Source organism: Zonotrichia albicollis, chromosome 12, assembly GCF_047830755.1.
Source record: "Zonotrichia albicollis isolate bZonAlb1 chromosome 12, bZonAlb1.hap1, whole genome shotgun sequence".
NCBI classification, from domain to species: domain Eukaryota; kingdom Metazoa; phylum Chordata; class Aves; order Passeriformes; family Passerellidae; genus Zonotrichia; species Zonotrichia albicollis.
Window position 1 is genome coordinate 13114523 of NC_133830.1, and position 21974 is coordinate 13136496.

The 21974-nt window shown below is 36.6% G+C and overlaps 1 protein-coding gene across 4 annotated transcripts in view; it reads right to left on the reverse strand.

Moving 5' to 3' along the window:
• The window catches only part of CACNA2D3 (calcium voltage-gated channel auxiliary subunit alpha2delta 3), a 382402-nt gene that overhangs the window by 72102 nt on the left and 288326 nt on the right, over positions 1 to 21974 (reverse strand). For all 4 annotated transcript variants that reach the window (XR_012582234.1, XM_074549898.1, XM_074549897.1 and 1 more), the window contains 10 exons: positions 20744 to 20827; positions 15697 to 15768; positions 15402 to 15463; positions 13494 to 13561; positions 11748 to 11793; positions 11498 to 11595; positions 10607 to 10700; positions 8938 to 9033; positions 7679 to 7800; positions 7044 to 7124 (listed from right to left, as the gene is read on the reverse strand). Coding sequence is in view for 3 of the 4 variants with exons in the window: in XM_074549898.1 (XP_074405999.1) it covers positions 7044 to 7124; positions 7679 to 7800; positions 8938 to 9033; positions 10607 to 10700; positions 11498 to 11595; positions 11748 to 11793; positions 13494 to 13561; positions 15402 to 15463; positions 15697 to 15768; positions 20744 to 20827 (823 nt within the window). In the remaining variant the exon portion in view is untranslated. The remainder of the gene's footprint in view (positions 1 to 7043; positions 7125 to 7678; positions 7801 to 8937; positions 9034 to 10606; positions 10701 to 11497; positions 11596 to 11747; positions 11794 to 13493; positions 13562 to 15401; positions 15464 to 15696; positions 15769 to 20743; positions 20828 to 21974) is intronic.

A 21974-nucleotide genomic window follows, 5' to 3' on the forward strand; every position in this document is an offset into this window, starting at 1 on the left:
CTGTAAATTGATAGGGAATTCTGCCAGAAAGCAAAGTATTAAGTATTTCCATTAGTTCCCTCTGCTGTGGGAACAGAGCGAGCCAATCCATGCAAAATCTGATTCCATACTTTCTAAAATGCTGTTTCCCAAAGGAACAATGAAGAAAACCACCTCTCAAAACAAACAAACAAACAAAAAGGAAAAAATCACAGGGAAATTTTTCATTTAATGTTAATAAGCCTGTATATTATAGTTACCATGGTAAAAGTGTTTGTAATTAAGAAATCCAGTAATTTCTAATGATAAGGTAATAGCAGAAAATGAACAGAGAGAAGTACTGATTCAGTTATTTAATAAAAGTAAAATATTTATTTTTCAGTAGAGGAAATAGAATTTTCATCTACTGATAAACAGAGATAGAAGCCACAATTTGTTGTTGATAAAAATTATTGATTACAAAAGTGGAAGACTGAATATAGAGAATCCTCACACAGAACTGCCCTTAATTTATAAAGCTTAGCAATGGACATCTGCCACTGAAATTATTTGTCTGCACAGATTTATTTTTCAGATAAAGGATCCTGAGAAAGCTTTGTTGCCTTTCCAGCAATCTCATGAGAGTATTATAGTAAGCACAGTATTTTTTTCTAATCTCTGTGAAAAACACTTTTCCTCAAAGTCAACAAAATATCAGAACATGCTACTCTGCAAGGCATCTGCAAAGGCAGGGAAAACACACATATTGTTGCATTCCTGCCTTTCATATAAAGGCTCATTATATTGCTTTGTTTACAGAAAAATGGTCTAAAATTTCATTTTAGAACAAAAATTGAAGATTATAATACATCCATGCTCTTTACAGAAAATGACCAATAGCATCTATATTGAAAGACACAAAATTTAAACTGAAACATAACTGCTTGCCATATTTGTCTTTCCATTGAGAGGTTGCAAAAAGTCAATCAAAATTCAGCTTCATTATTCTCTAGTAATACAATGTCCAAATAAAACCTGGATCTCTCTTCTTGAATATCAAAGTAGCACATTTAATGACACTACACATAGCTTATCTCTGCTTAACAATTAACAGGAAAATAACAACCATTACAATAATCTAACTGTGCTGCCCAGGAGACAAGGACACACAGGCTTTAGTCAAACATCCAAGAAAGATGCCTACTTTTACAACTTGGGTCTTTTCATTTGGCCAAAAGTGGCATTAGCAACCACAATCTTCAGAGTTTTGGTATGTCCTGAAATGCTGCTGCATGTTCCCCAGATCGCAGGGAAAAAAGGCAGCAACAGCAGCCACAGTAAACCACAGCAGGGGAGAAGGTGTAGGAATCAGAAGCCCACAATAGACAAACCAAAAATACAAACTTGACACCTCTCTCCTCTCTCAGCAGAAGCTGTGGTTGCTCTCTCCTACTGATTGCAAAGGGATCCCTTCACATTTAAGGGATACGGACACTATGTGCTCAACTTTTTTGCAAATCCTCATTTGAAGATAAAACACATGAGAAAAAACACTGTTAATGTTTGGAAATATAATCCACTGAAGGGAAAATAAATTAATCCATTCTCAATACTTAAAATTATAGCAATGTATTCATATTTATGATTGCAGCTTCAACCTTGTGCAGCTTTATTTGAAGTTATTATCCAAAGGACCCAACAGCTCATCTGCTGCCCTTGTTCTGTTTGATCTGCAATCAGGGATTTATTTTGCTGGCAGCAGAATTCTTTAGCAAAATGCTCCCAGAATCTGATTGCTGTTAGATCACAAGGATCTTCCTCCTTCACAAATGATGTAGAACTGAAATGCAACTGACAAACCAACAAACCCCACCAGCAAAGCAGACGTGCAGAAGCAAAGAGCAGTTGCTCTCTGCCATTCAATGTACATATTATTTGGGATATATCTGTCAAAGAGTTGAATTCCCTAAGAACAAGTGCTGAGAAAAGCCCAAGAATTAGATAAATAGAGGTTAAATTCTCAAATTAACACTAGCAGAGAACTGCCTCAAAAAAGCAGAAGCACTATCAAACTATTCCACACACTGATTCTGTGTGGTGGAACGAACTGAGAATAAATGCAAATGAATGTAAATGTCTGAAATGTGAAATGTCACTAACTTCAGCTTCCCTGTTCAGCCCATGGAAAGGGACAGGACTTCACTACGTGCTCCAAAGCATCCAGCAGAGGAGTTCACCTCTCTCCACTCTCCTCCTCCTCCAAACCCTCTTCCCCAAGCAATTTATCCCAGCATGTGAGTTGCTTAATGTTAGGCTGTGGAAATACACAGCTCAGTTTTCCTGAAGCTGGAAACATTAGTCTGTATACCAATATTAGATTTATGGATGCAAAAACAATATCCAAAATGAACAAGAAACTCTGGAAAAACATGAAGTCGTGGTTTTCACCAAAACATGAAAAACATTTTGAGGGATTTGCTAAATGCTACTGCTGAATATTATGTTCTGTGGCTTATAATGGGGAGTAAAAGTTCGATAAATCACTCTCCTGCCTGACAAGGAAAGCATCTATTTTAGAATGCCTCAAAAATTTGGTTGGTGTGTCATTATGATGACATATTCATTTTCCCCTAGGCCTTGATATTAAAATGCAATTTTATAGATGGCATCATAAATTTTAAGAACTGTATATGGCATTGACATTTGCCTGAATGTTCTTAAAAATAATATGAAAGCAATATATGTGAAAAAAATTAGGAGAAACATGTCCAAGAAGAACAGAGCAGATGCATTTGCTCTATGTACTACTGTAACATCAGCAGATTTCAGTATTTATGGAACTTTTACAGCATCTGTCACTTCTAGATATATCAATAGTTCAAATTACTTTTGATTAAGTTCTTGAGAGTCACTTTGTTAAAAGAGAGATGTGCATGCAAACCTAGCTTAAATTCATTCAAATAAAACCCAGATGAAGTGTTGAGGTCACATAGATGAAAATATTAACACAAAAAAACAAGGGAAAAGGGGGTGAAAAAGAGTTTTTGTGTCATAAAAGTGCATATTTGCAGAAATAAGGTGCACATTTTCCTCCATGAATTTTTTAACGAATCTTCCATACTTAGAGCCCAGATCAGCAGAAGTCTCAGTTACTGAAAATGTGGTATGTTCACAAATTTCCTTTTTAAACTGCTGTCCTGTAGAGTCTGATCTAAACAGGAAGAATGTACACCTGAATTGTGACCAGCCTCAATATTACTGATTTGTATTTTAAAAGTAATATGAGATTTTGGATCTCTCCTAATTTCAAGGCACAGTTTGACTATCTCAAACAGCAGGATCATCAGGGTCACTGTCCTCTGGCCAGAATAGAATAATTCAAAATGTGTGCCATTTCTAACAAATCAGTGATTAAATGAAGTCCTCACTATTTCTTGGCTTAGCTTATGGATATGAACCTAGAAGGAGATGCTAAATCTTCAAGGTGATTCATTCAAAATACCTGAGGCCTTTTAGCATTTTGACTAGGAGTATTTCACATGGAATAACTGAATTTATTGCTATACTAAAGTTGGGTTTTAACGTTATATAAAAGGGAGAACAAAGAAAGTGATGGATGAGGTCACTTGCAAAAAAAATCTCTCTCTAACCAGGGTTTGCAGAAAAAATCCTTGAATTTGTATATGGGTTGGTTACAAAAATAAAGGATCAAGTTTGAAAAGTTAAATACTGGAAAAGTTAAATACTGGATCGTGGCATTACTTGGAACAGTTTCTTTGGGAGAATAAAACATAGTAGTCTTGTTTGCATAATGATTATTTTTGGTAAGAACATTTAAAATCCCACTGTCAGTGAACAGAAGAGGACTGACTGCCTTTGCCTCAGTTTCAGTAACACTCCTATACCTGATAGAAAGAATTGCTTATTATATATTAAACATAATTTAGTTCAGCTTTGTCACCCAGAGGAACACTAATATTCCAGGAATCTCACTAAATTTCAAGACTGGGGTCTGGAGCCATTCTCCTAATTTTAGTTCTTGTTAAGAAAAAAATCCACCATATGTTACTCTTCACTTTGTAACTGAGGCAATTTGAAGATGCTCAATATTTCAATGCAATCTTGATATAGAAGACATGGCCACAGAAAACACTCAGCTAAAGAAATTTTGAACATAAATGTGCTCAAATCTAAAGAAAGCCTTGCCTGCAGTACCACTGTCACCTCCCTCCTGCAACTAAACTGAACACAGCAATAAATATGATGCTACTACACTTATATTAAAGATTTATCTACACATCTTCTATAGAAATTTGCATTCATTGAAGTAAAAAAAAAAAAAAGAAAATCACAATCTCAATTGGAAGAAGCAGGAGACGTTTTAGAAAAAAAATTACATGCACTTTTTGCCAAGAAGCAAAGTCATTCTGACAGGGAGCTGGTATTAGTAGGTACAGATGGTGAAACAGCAGTAACACTCAATTTCTCTGTAGTAACAGTTGCCAGACTCACTGATTTCAGGATTTTTTGCCTATTTTATGCAGTTGAATCTTTGCTGTTTGCATTAAGTCTTAGACTTTTGTATGAAATCTGTTATAAGTGATGGATTTCCAAATAAAAAACACAAAACTCTAACAACAACAAACAAAAAAATCCCACTACAAATGAACAACAACAAAAAACCTCAATAACCCCAAAATAAAACAAAAACCCCAAAACCCAGTCTATAGATTTTGCAGTAAGTGTTGGGTTTGTTCCTTTTTTCCCCTCTTATGGGCAGGAATAACTCAGTTTTCCATTTTATAACAATGTTGTTTCTTTCTGCCAGATTTAAACTCTAGTAGTGATCTGCAATAAACAACATTCTGGCACAGCTTAATTTTCAGTTAAATCCCTCTAGGGAACAGAGTGATTTAACATGAAATGTGTATCCCATCCTGCTGCTTACTGTAATCTACTCAGTCCAAATGGGGATAAGGAATACTTACTTTACACAAATTAAAATGAGATGTTTTGGCCAAATTTGAACTCCAATGGAGGCACTTGAAAACATTACCCATAATCTTACTTCAGTCTCCCAAGTCAAGCTAATAAAAACTTCAAACTTCTCCCATTTATCACTGCTCCAGTTTCTGCCTCCAAATCCATTTTGCTTAACACAGAATATTGTCAGCCTTATAATAAAACCTAAAAATTGAACTGCAGGCTGGATACTTTTTTGAAAGTTTTCTGAGGGAAACTAGGACTGACAAGTCACATTCATGATCTTAAGGAGAGCAAGAATACTGCATGCACTTCTTTGTCTCTGAGAGGCTGCAGCTGGGTCAGTGATACTTTCATAGAACAAAGTTTGTATGCACCCAAGGTGAATTCCCCCCAAAAGAAAAATCACCTGAAAACATGCAATACAAGAGGGAAAGGAAAAATTATTCAAAATAAACTCTTAAAAGTGTTTCATATTGTGAACAAAATATCTAGCACATAAAGTTTACAGAACTAGAAATAAAAAGCCACTGATATGCTTCAGAGTGAAGGTACTCTGCTCTTGTTTTTCATGACATTATGATTTTACAGATCCTATGGAATTCTTCTCCATGCTTTGGCATTAAAAAACTTTCAAGCCTCTGTGTTTATTTTAGATAGAAAGCATGGGCCCCAAGCAATTTTAAATGTTCAATAATAAACAGAATTATTGGGGGAATGGAAGCAACATCTGCTTTTCTCTGTTACAATTACTAAAAATGAACAACCCTACAACTTGTTGATGATGTATTAGAGACAATAACATGTGATACCCTCTCAAAGTCAAAACCAAATTGCAAATAATTGTGAGAAAAGAATAAATATCAGGATATGTACTAACCCTACACGTTTTAGAGATGATGGAAAACTTCATGATGAAACTTTTTCTAACTCCAAGAGAATTCTAGAAATAACATGTCAACCTTCTTCCTTGTACAGTGAAAAATCTCAATTACATCTCCAGCACTTTGTAGGTAACTGCATTGCCATTACTTTATAAATGCTATTTTATGTTTTAACAGGAGTATGAAATGAAAGTTAAGATTTCATGAAATGTTATAGAGGAGTTCAACAATTTCTGAAGAATGCATCTTGTGGATTGGAGTCAGAAAGTTGCTTTCCTATTGACCTTCTAAAATCTTTTCTTACCAGTGGAAATATTCTGTGTTTGAGGAAATATTCTGTATTTGAGATTTCTCATTTTTCTGGCACATTCTTGTTCTTTCAGTATTGTATTCACTGCATTTTTAATAGTATTTTAAATGCAAGAAAAAAATTGGTGGTTCTTGCTTTTGCAGTAAGTATCGAATTTTTCCTGAGATAAGAGAGCTTGGATTTTGGCAAAATAAATCATAAGGTTTATCAAAATTGATTCCTTCTTAAAGGTCAGTAACCACTGGGAAGTAGAAAAAACTGGTGAGATAAGCATCTGAACTTGAGTTAGGAACATCCAACAATTTCAAAATTACTTACTCTCATATTGAAATCAATGTGTTTTATCCCTATTCTGTAGCTGCCACACTTCACCTTTTAGTCTTTAGGTACTGTTTTACTCTTGGCTGACAGACAGTAGAGCTTTGTTATTCAATTTCTATGCTCTGAACAAACCACATCTCTGATAATCTAGACAAACTCACCACATTGAATTCTGTTAAAAAATCAATCCTGTTATAGCACAGAATTTTCAAACATGAAGCCTGGGTGGAATATTTACACATCAGATACTACTTTCTTATATTTCCTTATCATAATAATCTGATTTATGATGATAGAGAATTTTGTCTACCAAAAATCCTTTACAGATAATGATAATTTCCATGAAGCCAAACTCAATAGCTCACAGGGAGGTTTGAGAGTCAATTAATAAAGAATCAAGTTCTTGGGGAGAGGAAGCATTAAATGCTCTCCACACTTAGCCATCCAATTATATTTTATAGGTGCAACTGCATCTTCCGCTCTCTTAAAAGATTTGATATCTACACGTGCAAACCCAAAAGTGAAAGTGAGAAACTCATAAACTGATTTAAAAAATGAACTACATGTATAAACTACAACAATTGTACCTGCAACCACTGGAGATTTCCTGTCATCCAGAAGCTGAATAGCAGTACTGGCTGTCACCACATTGCTCTTGTTGGAAGTTTCTGTGGAGTGTGTTGAGGAGGAGAAAATTGAAACAATCTATTGCAAAATAAGGAAATTTAGGGTTTTTTTCCCCCTGGTTTTAGATAACATTCTATGTGGATATAGTGTTCAGAAAATAAAACAGGCAACATCACACATGCACAGAACATACTGGCACTGACATTTTAAATTCCCCAGCATGCCAAAAACAAACCTAAAACACTGAAATGAGCCATCAGATTTTGCCTCCCCTGCTAAAAGGGGCAGTGAAGGTGACAACTGGCAGGGCTTCTCAATAATGTGGACATTGACTCTGCTGGACTTGTGCTGCTTAAAATACTTGTTAAAATGTAGTTCTACCTGTGTAAATGGTAAATGAAAAGTGTCACACCACACTTTGGGGGTTCACTTGCAGACCCACAAAACACACTTGGGTCAAAGCAGCTGCAAATTTCAATGCCTATTTCAGATCAATGTTTGAGATCAGCTATAAAGCCCACTCTGTACTGACACTCTTGGGATCCTTTCAGCATCATGCATGGTTCAGGATTCAAGGAATGACAAAATTACAGACCTGTGCTGAATGGGATTGAGTAGACAAAGCTCCCAGGTATTTGTTCAGCAGCTCTTCTGTACCAGAGTGGAAAATGATCAGCGTTAAAAATGTTCTCCTTATCTTCAGCTGTCAGGAAGTCTCTTGAGAAAAAAAGAGAGAAAGAAAATAATTGTTGTTTGTTGCATAGCACATAAGGGTTTCTAGCTTTGAAAAAAGCTAGAAACAAAAAAAAAGCAGCAGTCTTTTACAAAAGAAAGTGGTTTAGCACAATTTTTCTGATAATACTTGCTCAACAAATGAGTTAAATTTAGTTACTGATAATTATTTGTGACACACAATAACTTTTGTTGTGAAAGACATAAAAAGCACTAAAACCAGTACCTCTAAGTACCACTGAAATTGTTTTTACTGATTTGTATAAATAAAAATGCTTAAACTAAAAAGCCTTTTTCTTTCAGCACAATATAAGAACTGTGAGCTGCACAAGGTGGAAAAGGCACTGGAGATTTGCTAGTCTGTTACGACTGGTGATCACTCTTAAGCAGTGAAAAAAAAGTAATTTTACAGCCTATGTTAAAAATACAATGTAGGGGATGGTAGTGAACAACCAAATAATTTGTTCTTCAATAATTTCAGGGAATGCTAACAGAAGAAAATTTATGCCAAGAACAAGTTTAATGTCCACTCCATTGTTCTGGTTTTCTGTCTGACAGTGACAAATTGTAGTGCTGTTGATGTCACCTACTTGTACAACGTCTGTCCTCAGATAAGCCCATAGAACTTTATATTCAATCAAGTTAGTTTATCATAAATATCAAACACAGATTTTCTTTTATATGCATAATACCTCCACTAGATTCCATGTTCTCAAGGAAAATGGGAAACTCTTGTATGATGACGTCTCCTGATTGCTCTTTCACCCAGCCCAATTCTGTCCCTTGTGTGTATTTCAACACCAAAAATATTTTCTACAAAAATGATGCAAAATCCCTGAAATAGCCTGGAGGTATTTGTTTTCAGGTGGTGTAGTAAAAGGTGCAGCAGGTTTGTAATTTCTCTGAAGAGAGAGGTGAGGCTGCAAGTGTGTGTGCAGGGGAAAGCAGATTTATAGGCTGCAGGTGTAAAATAGTTCATTGTTCTAAATGTTCCAGTCAAAGAACTAATTTAAAGGATCCTAGGATATCTTTCTAACTTGCTCTGTGTGAAGGCTTCATAAAATAGTCTATTTTTTTCCCTCTCTTTTCTCCCCTGGCTGCCAGGCAGAGTTTGTTACTCACTGGTTGGTCAGCTGCTCTGGCCCCACAAACAGGTTGATCCGAGAGAGCCCAGTGCGTGTCCCAAGGAAGGCAACTTCCACCCCCTTGTCAGAGTTCCTGAAACACAGCAGAGCCAAAGCCTGAGACAGTAAACAGACAGAGCTGCTTCACTGCCACAGAAAGCACAAGCGTACATGTCTTTAAGATTATTCTATGCAGAGTTCCCTTATTTATTGATTTATTTTTAAATACTGGTTTTAAGTTATAGCCATCTGGGTTTTGAATGGTATGCAGTGTAGAATTGCTATTTAGACTAAGAATCCATAAAAAGCCAAACACAATAAATTTTGTAGGATTTGTAGGAAGGGATTATATGGATAGACTAATAGAATAAAAAGGTGTGGCATAGCTACATACAAACTATTTAATAACCAGTGATACACAGTGATTCTGAGATGAGCAGGAGTTCCCAGTCCACTCAAAATTTCTGTGCTATATTTATGCTTCAATTCATAGCTGTGACTATTGTTTAGGTAAGCAAACATTTTAAAACAGGCAGCTGAGAGTTAAACTTAGCTGTCATCGGAACAAGGCTTTAGCCTCTAAAACTTGGTAAAAAATGACGGTCATGGCAGACAGCTCAAACTGAACTCCTCTGCTGCACTGTTATCAGTACCAAGCTGTTTTAAAACCAATTCTTATATGGCTGCAAGAACTTCAGTCCCATTACCATAAAACCAGGGACCAGAGCCATTTCTCGTTTCATGAATGAGACAATGAAGAAAAGTCAGAATCTGAAAGGGCTTCAAAAGTCTCCCCCTGGCATCATTCCACAGCTGTCCTTGTGCTTTGGATCTGTTATTACATTGTGTAGGATGACACCTTGCACCTCTCAATGGCCACAGTTTATTAACATGAAACAATTTCTTATATTTATCTTCCCAGAGAAGGCTGGACAGCTCTTTGATGAACCAGATCTTACCAGGTTGCTTTTAAATATTCATGTTGCTTTTATTTATACTGTACAGCAAAGTATTTTTTCATTCAACTTTTAGAAAATGGTTGAAAATGAGGAAAATCTAATCAGGATAATCTCCCAAATTGCCTTTCAACCACTGCATTTCATGCAAACTGCCAAGCTTAATACCTGTTTACTCCAATATGGATAAAACCTTGTTACTTAACACCTTAGTATATCATAGCACAAATGAATAAAGTAGAAGATATAAACTCTTAAAAGGACTGGCTAATTTCCTGACTCTTCCTAACAGGAACCTAGACCCCAAGTAGTTCTGGAAAATAAACATATCAAGGATTAATAAAATTATTTTCCAGTGCAAGTTTTTCTATATATAATTTATTCTGAGATAAAGAACAATTGCATCAATAATTTTGGTAAATTTTGCATTAAATTTCCCAAGTGCCCTTTGTTAAAAATACACATAAGTAAATTTCAATTAAAGTACAATTTCACCAGTTTTATTGTGGAAATTTCAGCTAATCATCGTGACATACTCTGTAAGATAAACACTTCACACTGAACTCAAACTTGGTGGCATTTATGATCAGAAAGTTAGTGTAATATTTTCATGGATATCAGGATTTGTAAGACATTCTACCAGTTCATTAACATAAATAATAAAAATACAGCCATGACTGATGAATAATGATGGACACAAAGATAACTTACTCTGATTTATTCAATGCTAGACTGGTCCAATAAGCTTCAATTGGTGCACTCACAACAGCATCAAACAAAACTTCCTGGATCAATTCTTTATCACCTACCACAGAACAATAAAATCAGTAAATGTATGTGCATATAAAGACTTTTCTTAGATGACTAAACAATAGGGATTTCTTACATTTCACCTTATCTGTGATAAACTTTCAAACTTTTTCACTACAAACGATTTACTACATAATATTACACAGTGTTTTACCACAATACAGTTTTTCACATACAATTTCATTGCATTAGTAACAATTTTAGGTCAAAACCCAATGACACTCCACTTCATGTAACTCATTCATGGTTATATTATCTAATGCTCATGAAAACAAGTAGGCCTAGTAAGAGTCACAAAAACTCTGCGTTTCTGCAAACATACAGAATATGCACCATCTGATTTTTTTATTCAGCTTTGCAGTTCAGAAATGCTAATTACATACGCATCCTCCCTAAAGTACTCATGAAATATCAGGTATACTCTTTAGAGGCATGATCCAAGGATTGATTCCCATCAGTCCTATTTAATTTATAAACCAGATGGAGTGATAATCTTGCATAGTACAGCTACACAAGAACAGAAACCTGAATGTTTGGTACAGGCACATATTTTACTGTAAAAGTTGAAAAATTTTATCATAATTAATACCAATAATAGTAATACATAATTAATTCTAATAAAAATATCTTTATTGATACCCTGAGAAAAGCTTAAAACCATGTGAAATTGCAACATCAGCTAAGCAATCCTATCACTGGTTGAACTAAGTAGCTTTGCATTTTGTGGCAGGTTAAGTATGACAGTTTTTGGCTGGGACAAGCCTGCAAATCCACATTTAACCCAGTACTTGCATTGGAGCAGGGGCTCCTTCCCTGTGAGGTAGCGTTTGATCGCTTCCAACTGAGTCATCTGCCGGTGCTCGGGGTGCAGGTCAGTGTTGCAGTAGGACCTGTGAACACGTTGTCAAAACAGTAAAAAGTTATTTGTACAAGCACAATCTTTCTTTGTCTTTGAACATAAAGAATTGGGCTTTGCAAGCACAAACAATATGAAACCAAGGAGGGTAACAGACACTAATTTCATGCTTTATTTAAGGCTTACCATTCGTCTGCTAAAGATACATCAGGGTGTTCTAAATCATGTAAACCTGTAACAGGAATAATTATGGGTTATTTAGGGAGAAGTCTGGGTAACAGATGGTTATTTGCATACACTCCATAATATAAACCCTTCTTGGAAAGTGCATTATTACCATAATGAAATAAATCACAGTAAACTATGTTCAAATGCACTTCAGGGTCTAACAAACTGGCAAAACCAGTTAAATCAAATCTAAACCTGAAAAGGTATGAAAAAAATTGTGCTGATATGTTTAACTTATGTGAGTTATTCACAAAATATATTTAAAGTTTAGTAGATAATTTGAGCAAAGACAAATGCAAAATGGTAACAGACTCCTGTTCATACTCCCTTGTTCTCTTTGGCCAGTAAAATTCTTTATGCTAAAATACACACTTCTCATTTCATGTGAGCTGTTCTCCTCTCTTATAAAGAAAAAAATTCATTAAGGACAATTCCCTCAAAACCTAAGCACACAGCCCATGAACACAATCACCAATTTATGGGATTGTTCAGAAAAGGTTTTTTGTACTAACAGGTCACACATATGTTTGTAAATAAGAACCATATCATTAGTTATATAGCACAATAAAAATGTACTTTGGTAATTTTGAAAACTCTTAAACCGCTTATCAATAGACAATAAGCAAACAGAGTTCAGAAGGCAGCATCTGGGTCTAACCCCCTGGAGTACACAATGAACAAGGACAGAGCAACCATGACTAAGGAGGGCAGGGAAGCCAAAACTGAGCTGAAACTGTGGTCCCTGGGCAGGGCAGTGAGATGAAGTGAGAGAGAATCAGTGAAGGTAAGAGTGGGAACTGTTGTGGTTCTGTTAACACTTCTGGGGGGGACATCTGGGACTCAGACTGCTTGAGATGTATGGCTGGATTAAAGAACATTGGTGACAGGGATGTTGGGAACAGTCTGGGGAGGGAGTAGCTCCAAGTCTCCTGTTTGCCTCCTTTGTAGCTGCTGTGCAGATACTCAAACTTCAAGGCACTTCTTTTGTATGTCTCCTGAGAAGAACATATTCATGTCCCAAAATACAGCCAAAGACCAAAGACCTGAAGAAATTGGCTGTCTTGTTTAACAACACTGACAAAACAAGAAGAAGAGTTGGAAATAGAGATTTTATCATAAAATCTGAAAGCCTTCTTCTATTGAAACACTTTTTGCTCAGTAGCTTCTAAAATTTTCAACCTTCCCTTCGACATTCTGAAATGCCTCCACTCTTCCTTCATCTTCAGAAACCTTCTTGCCAAACAACTTTATGACTCACAGTTGACACTCCATTCATTTAGTTGGGGACATATCAAAAAGCAAAACCAAAGAACAGTTCTTTCCCTGGGTACTTCTACTACTATTACAAACATGCAAATCCTTGCAGCTAATGCACATACCAGTTATAGCTCTGAAAGATTTCTCAATGTATAGTCTGTGAACAAAACCAACAGCCATTACAGTGCTCCTAGTGGTTACTTCATTCAGAAAACACCACAAGTAATTAACACTGGGCTAAGAGTTTTTCTCTGAAATACTGCGAGAAGAGGATGGAAAATGATCACATTTAAAGAAGACTCACAAACCATGACTAAAACCATGTGAAGCAAAAGATTTTTAAACTAAAAAAAAAGGGCTAATGCTCTTCTGGAATCTGCAGACAAGGAACTACCAAATTAACAATAAAACTACTGTGAAAGTCAAATGAGAAGTCAGGTACCTTACCTTCTTCTACAGTTACATTCCCTCTGAAGAAGTATTTTCCATGTCCTCTAGAGAGAGCCACACCTAAACTGTGCAGAGAAATAAAGCAGACCTTGAAATCTGTGAGACAAACAATAGCAGACATTCAGAGCTATTTTCATTTTTAACATTTCCAGCTCATGTACTATGATTAACTTAAAACTGTTTGTTTCCAAACCCTCACCAATTATATTTATTGTTCAATTAGTTGCTTCAATGATGTCTCAGTTCTGATGTGCCTGCAACAATTGGCTGTATTTATGTGTGCTTAGAGGTGCAGTAAACCATTATTCCCTGGCAAACTAATAAATGAGCCTCTCTAAGCTCACTGCTGTTCACCCAGCATGAGATTTCTTCAGCTGAGCCTTGAACATGACCATGGCCTCACAATGAGGGAGACAATTTTTCGTAAATCAGACGAAGCTGTTGAGAAACTGCAGAAGTGTGGGAATTGATGGTGCTACTGACAGGAAAAGAATTTCAAATGTGACAACAGCATCATGACTCCTCCTGGACTAATTTTTCTCTGTTTCATATTTTTAGCTAGCATAGCTCTTTTGTATTGACTTCAGCTTCATAAATTCTCAACAGTTACACACTGTGTTTTGGTCTGGTTTTCAGTCTACCATTTAAAACATCCAAGTTTAATGAAGTGGCTGGGGGATCCCATGCCTCTTGCTATTGAACACAAACACAGAATACCTTCTGGCATTCATTCATTCATTGAAGGGGATTATCCTGAGCTAGGAATCTGCAGTAATCAGCAAGACTGCAAATTCATGGGCTAGTACTTGAAGTACATGGAAAGGCACCAAATCCAAGAGCACACAAGCCATAATCAACAGCTCAGTCTGGGAAAGGGCTGAACACTAAACATCTTTGACACTACATTGTGCAGTTGTCCCAAATCTACACAACAATCCAAAACGAGACACATACCATGTTGAAAAAGGAATTTTCTTAACTATACTTCTGTTCTTAGCACCATAACTCACACTACACACACGTACATAGCCCGATTTCTGTTTACCTAATAGTGCAAGACGCCAGTGCCAAAGAAAACAAACAAAAAAGAAAAACAAACAGCAATCAGAAAATAACTCCACAACATGAAAACAAAACAAAAAACCCACTGAGTATTATCACCCATCAGTAAATTTTAACATGCATTAGAGGTCAGAGAAATGTGCCTATAGTTTCTCTGTGTGGTAATGCAGCTCAAGTTATGTGAAACTCTTCCATTGAAGAAAATTTCATTTGAGTATCACAACTGCCAAACTCCTGCCTCAAGTGCAAAGTACAGTGAGGGCTCTTTTGTTAGCAGATTATTTCTAGTTCAAATATGAGCATTTTTGAAGTGACTACCTGTTTTTCCTTTCCTTCTTTTTCCTCCTAAAATACATGCAAAAACTACCAGCTTACTTGGTTTTAGTTACAGAAATCCACTGAAGGTCGTTCAGAGAAAAAAATCATCCAAACCTCAAATTGGAAGTGAAATACTATCTCGTTTTACATTACATTCTTGTTGTGGAAAAAAATAATAAAATGGGGCTCTAGATGTAGTTACTTAAATGGATTATAGTATTTATAGCTCTCCAAGTACTTGCGAAAGCCTTTCGTTCAACGTAAACCTCAACTGAATATTTTTTCAATGAAACGTAAGCCATGACAAACACTGGGACTTTGCCTGTGTGAGCTTGCACAAACTTTCCATCCCTGGAAAACCTGAAAGGAATGCTGGTAGGCTCCTTTTCCTTGCTATTTTCAGCATTGTCCAGGGATATTTCATTGTCAGCCTTTGCTGATGAGCTTTTAATGAGTTCACAGGGTCTGTATAAGCACAAATCCAATGAGTTGGGTGAAGCGTCCATTTATTATGGCCGGCTCTACCTGAATGGAGTACCCTTGATGTCTGTATAATAGTAGTCATTTGTCATCACCAGGACCCGCTTCTAGATTCGCAACAAGAAAGTCAGAAGGAGAGAGGGGAAGAAGTTAGTTTGCTGTAAGAAATGTATAAAAGATCAAGTGGTTAGTCACTGACATAATTAGAAGCAAAGTTTACATTCAGTGAGTAAAAAAATATATACACGGCATGGAACCATATTTATAGCAACCTTAAAAATATTTTAAAAATTATCTGCTTGCTTTATATTTAGTTGGAATACTATTATAGACATTTTACCCCTTTGTCCACTGTCTTCTTCACTTCCATGGAGAATTTTCCTGTTTTCCGGTTCACCATTGCATTTCGAAGCTGAAATGAAGGAACTGTGTGTCAATTCCTTTATTTACTTTTGCTGTAATCCTTTAAACTCTGAACTCTCCAGTACATTCATCTGGCCTAAGTAGCACTCAATTTTCTGCATTCCATCTTTTCCAATAATTCTACTACACACTGGAGAACCCATTTACAGATTTTATTAGTGACTGTATAGGCCAAGGCTCCTACCACACTATTTCAAGCTGAAGTATATAAGACAGGAGTTCTCAGCATCCTTCATAGTAAAATACCTTTTTGTGTAGTAACCTGGATTTTATTTAGTATGAAAAGTGTGACTACTATTCTGTATTTACTGCATGGCAAGGCAAGGACTAGATTCCTAGCTGGATTTAACTGGTTAGACCAGTGTTTAAATACATCAACACTGACACAGATAACAAGAAAATAAAAAGAGTAAAAAACCCTTATCTTACACTATTTATTCTGCTTAAGAATCTACGTTGGGCCGCATCCTTAACGAGCACCAGAAAATTTATCCTAACTGCATCAAAACCTAGCACTAGGCCATGAAAACCAGAATGGAAGCCCATTGTATCAGTAGCATGATCCAGGGGGAAGACAACGCCAGAGTGCTTCTCAATTCCCTCTAGTTGTCCATTGGTGTCCAGGCACCCCTTGAAAGGTATTGAATTTTAGCTCTGTAGTGGAGTCCTAGGCCAGTCACAGATTTAACAATTGGCCTGGACCTCTCCACGTCTTCCAAAAGACATTTCAAATCCACTTCAAAAATGTGTTTCATTGCTTTATAAGCCAAAAATTCAGAGAAGCTAGGGAAAACAGAAAACAAATGGAAAAGGGTTTATACACAATGATTTAGCTGCTGCTCTGCAAGTTCAATCTGTTGCTTTTTAGATCACCACTACAAACACACACTTTTCCTGTAACTTTTTCTTTCTACATGAGCTACAGGCTCCCAAAGCTGGGAGCTGCCAAGTCCCTGGTCTATCATCCCTAAAAACTCTGCCCTTAGCACACCTCGGTGCTCCCTGCCTTTCTACCAAAAGACACACAGCCTCTCTCAAAAATGAATGTGCCATGATGGTGAAAAGATTTAAAAACCCCAACAGCTATCCCCCAGGCCTGTAAGCCAAAATGACCATCAGTGTCCCCAAGGATGAGGACGGGGTCTCTGGGCTAAAACTGAGGAAAGACAAGACAGGTGTTTTGAGAAGTCCTCAGCCTTCAGGTTTTGAATTTGCCTATTCATCAGTTCACTTCAGGGAAGAAATGAAAAAGTTGCTCCTTAACAGTTACACCATGCATAAATGGAAATATTTAATTTGAACATTCTTAGATTTACTAATGGAAGACTTGAGTTATTTTGCTTTTTGAGGGAAAAAGTACCTATAGATCTTTCACAGCTGTAATTTTCATTACAATTTGAAAATTCCACTATTACAAATCAATTTAGCATTTAAAATGCAGGAAAATATTGGCAAAATGAGCATTTTTATGTCTCTTCTATTGCCTATCTATCTAAACACAATTTTGGACATCATGTTCCTGCTGAATAAATATCTCCTGTTCTAAATATCTCCTGGCACCTCATGCCAGATTGAGTAATTCAGTTGAGTTTTAAAGAGAAATTGTGAAGACAAATGTCAATGTGCTCTGCAGGCTGAGTTAGTATGGAGGGGAAAGAGAATCACCAAACTTGCCAGTGAAATATCTATTTTTATTCTCACAAACAAGTTGAGCATGGCTGACTTATCAAAAACTGCAAACTTTGCAGCTCTTTAAATTTAATTCTAGGGCATCTAAATTTGAATTAACAGTCTTACTCCTCTGTCAGTGAGTGTAAAAGAATAATTTTTAGCTGGAGGCATATATATAATAAAGCATATATTTTACTGTAGATTTTTTTAACAATACATAATAGGCAATTCTGGAAATAGTTTCCTATTTTAAGTTTTGTGGTTTTGGACTTGGAGAGCTGGTCTTAATTAACCATCTACTTTCTAACATTTACAGAACAGTTTCATTTATCTTTAACATGGTTTTCATTTTTTTCCTATTGGTGCCTGTCGTTGTCCAAGACCCATTCCTCCCACAAGCCTCAGGCAAGTCATAGATTTACTAAAAGGATCTCCAAACTCTCAGTAGTGTTTAAGATCAAGCCTGCATGTGGGATTTAGAGTTTTACTCTTCTCTTTTTTTTTTTTTCCCTGCTTGCTGTGATTGCATTTCTTGGCTTTGTAATCTGGTTTCTCAGCTCTTCTGCAGTTTCATCTCCCTCATCAAATGCATAAAATAAGCACTGCCTCAGCTGGCTTCAAGCCCCCAAACATTCATTCATGTTCTTTTTTTTTATTTGGAAAAAAATTATTTCATTCAGCTAGAAATTACAACAGAAGAATTTTAGGTGAGTTAATGAGAAAAAGGTTTCTATCCAAATTGAAACTTCTCCTCTTTGTATATTTGCAAACCTTGCTGGAAGACACTGTTAACTTAACAAGCTCATGCTAAAATCTCTGTTTCTAATAAAATGCCTTAACAGCATGATAGCAGGTATTGTTAAACTGGAAAATGAGCTGATATATTTATGACAACAATATTTCACAGCGAAAAAAATTCTAACCTTAGTTTGGCCACCTTTTCCTCATTGGATCACTGAAGAAAACCCATGTCTTCACCTTTCAGAGTAATAAGCATTATTGCTCCTTCAACAAAATATCTTTCAATCAATTCCTAACAACTCAGTTTCACTGCTGCAGTATGAGATCATTCTGTATTCTTGGAAAACTATGCAACCATGAAATTAATGTGGCAAAAAGTAAGAAAATGTCTTAATCAGCTTCTTCGTAAGTGTTTCATGGGAGAAAAATATACCAGTAGTAGTCTATGTTATTAAAAGCAGCTATATGAATACATGAATTCTTTGCCTCTGCAGTTGAATAAACAATGCTTTACTACTCAAGCTTGGAAAAAATCAAGAACATCAAATCCAAGGCCTTGGGTGAAGCATAGCTACGTGTAGCTTGTTTCTGTGTTACAGTTAAAAACTCATTTTTAAGAAACATTTTATAGGTGAAAGAAATATTCAGATTAAGTGTATGTATATATTTTTCATCAAAATGTGAAATAAAATTTTTGCAGCCTTCAGATAAGACAAAGCTCAATTTTTAAAGACATTTTCAGAAAAAGTGATGGCATTTATGGGTCTCAATCAGAGAAAACTGAATCTGGACTTTCATGTGTACTCAGGTAGAATCTCAATTATAAATAAAAATTGACTTTCAATATCACAGAAATAGCACAATGTCCCATTATCTGAATCACTGAACTTCTACTGAAATATGATTAAAAAATGGAAAATGAAGCAGAGGAAGTAATGGAAGAAATATGAAGGAAAAAAGAAAACAAACCAAGGCAAAATAACAATAAGAAAACCCATGAAGGTTTAAAGAAGAAAAATCCTGAAGGTTTAAAATCTGTGTGTTACTACAACAATAACATTTGAAAGGACAGAGGAGATTTTAAAGGTCATTAGCAGAGAAACTGGTTGAATAATAAAGGATCAAAGTTAAGAGAAAAAGCAGGGTATAAACCATGAGGCCAATGAGATTGGCAAGATTGCAGAAGGCTGCTACAATATTTGAAAATCTTATGAGGAAACCTTAAATAGTGTGTGCATAGAAAATGACACAAAGCCATAAAAACGTTGAAAAAGTTTGTGTGTGCACTCCAGCACAAAACTGCAGCTTAGGAAGTGAAGTGGCCTCTGAGGAGAGGCTGAGGACAATCTATCACCTGGTGAAACAGACCTTGCCTGAAACATAGATGAACTGCTGCACTATTCACCAAGGGGGTGGAGAGAGCAGGGAATGCAAGATATATATTTTGTAAGGGAGAAGGAAAATACAGACTTCTGTCAGGACAGAGATCAAGAAATTAGGACATCTGAAGACTGACAAGACTCCAGGGGCTGCTGTACGTGATCCATCCCAGATTTCGGAAGGACACGACACAGTAAATATGGGAACCTTCAGTGGATGCATTCAAACCTCTCTGGAAAAGCAGAGGTACGAGGGACTTGAGAGGAGCAAGCACAGCACTGATATTTGAGAAGGGATCCAGGAGACATCTATGAAAAATACAGACATGCAGTCGTGACTTTGGCAGGAGGGACCTTCTGGGAAAAACTAAATTACGGGACAGAAAGGTGAACACCTGGAAAGTTACGATTTAATTAGGGACAGTCAGCACAGATTCACACAAAACGGATCATGCCTAACAAATCAGATTTATGGAGGAAGTGACAGAAGGAACAGGCAAAGGTTAAGTCATGGACATAAGGAAAGCTTTTGATACAGTACTGCAGAAAAGGCTAAGCCTGAAAGGTAAGAAAGAATAAGATAAACAGCAAACTACAGAGTAGATGGGGCACTGAAAAATTAGGTTAATGGAAAGCATTGTGTGATAGACACAGAACTCCTGCTCCTACAGCTACCCATGTGTCTGAAATTAGAGGTTGGAGTGAAACTCTGCTCTGCACATAAGTCAAAGAATCCAATTTTGTTTATTCATCTTCGTACAGTAAGTAAACCCCTCCCATTACTTCCATTAAGGAAAAAAGGATCTCATGGAAAGAAGTTAGGCTAATTTCTGAGTTTCATCAGTTGTCTGGGCCAGCCCCGAGGAGACATTCTATTCCTGTTTCTGGTGCTATATTTGCTATCCAGCACAAATACACAATGGGATGTGTGGAGACTGCAAGGGTGATGCGTTTTACCAAAAATACAAAGAGTCTGTGTTTGTGGTGTATGCATACATAAGGAAGAAGCAATGCAAAACAGTTATAAAATTCTGAATTAAATAAAAGGGTCTATTGTCCTTCCTTGCCAAAGAGCAGTCAGGTGGCCTCTCTAATGACTACTTAAACAGTTTCCAGGTACAGTAGTGGGACGGAACAATATCTTCTGACAGGGTTTTAAAACCCATCACTTACCACATCATCTCTGTCTTCCCACTCCACCTCAGAAAGATCCACACTGCTGTAGTTGGGCTTTCTTCGTTTCTTCCCCTCTTCATACTGGTACAAAAAAAAGGTGGAATAATTAGCACATCCCATTTTATTCGCACAACAGAAGATTTTCACATCAGAAGATTAAAAAAAATTCTAAATGCATGCTGATGGTCTGCAATACATTTAGCAGAAGGCAGCTTGATTCCCATAAAGTGCACCATACTGCTGCAGAAATGCTCCCTGTGAATCACAAACCTAAAACTCATGATTATTTGCATCATGTCTTGCCATGATGCAGAGCTTTTCTTGATGGACACACAGGGGGATCAAACTCAGCTGTTGTATCTTCTTCTCCCCAGATGGAAAATGCACGAGGCCTTCGATGTTGAAGTTTATGTTAAATATCTCCAACTGGCTCTTTCAGCTGTACAGGAAGTTATATTTACTGTAATCTTATCAACAAAATGTTTACCCATTTCACTTCAAACAAGATAAGATGCAAGTCTTTGGGAAGTATGGTGTTAGCATTTGCTGATATTTCATTTTATCTACAACTTCATGGGGAAAAGTAACACAGTAATAATGATAATGTAGGGGTTTTATCACTCCTCACTGTTACGCTGTAAATGGCACATTTAAAATAAACATTCTCATGACAAATTAATTTGACACCGAGGTGTTTATAACGTGGGAAATTCTGCCCTCTGCTGAACATTCAAAATCAGCTTCTTAGTGCAACCACACAAACCTGGCCCAGGGGAAGACAGAAGTACTTAGGAAGAATAAAGAATCTGACTGGATAAGTAAAATTAGAAGCCTACATTTGAAAAGAAGAGTAAATTTGGGAGAGGATTGGCATAATGTGAAATCTGGTCTTTTATCAGGAGAAACCACAAGTCTCTTTATGAGGTATGACAGGAGACATTGTGATGTGTGAAATATCCCCAAATTGCTTTTGTGACTCCTCAGCAGCACCACAGAAGGATTGAAGCTGTACCTGCAAGGCAATATATATGGTTGATTCTCCTCCCTCAGGCCAGGACCAGCTACACCATAAAGCAAACCTGTCAGTGTGTGAGACAAGCAATTCATCACCACAGCCAGCAGTGCAGGCACTTTCAATCACGTTCTGCAGACCAAGGGAAAGCCTTGCTCTCTGAGCTTTAAGAAGGTTTTTCCCATCCTTTCTCCTCTGTGAATTAAAAATTCTCAT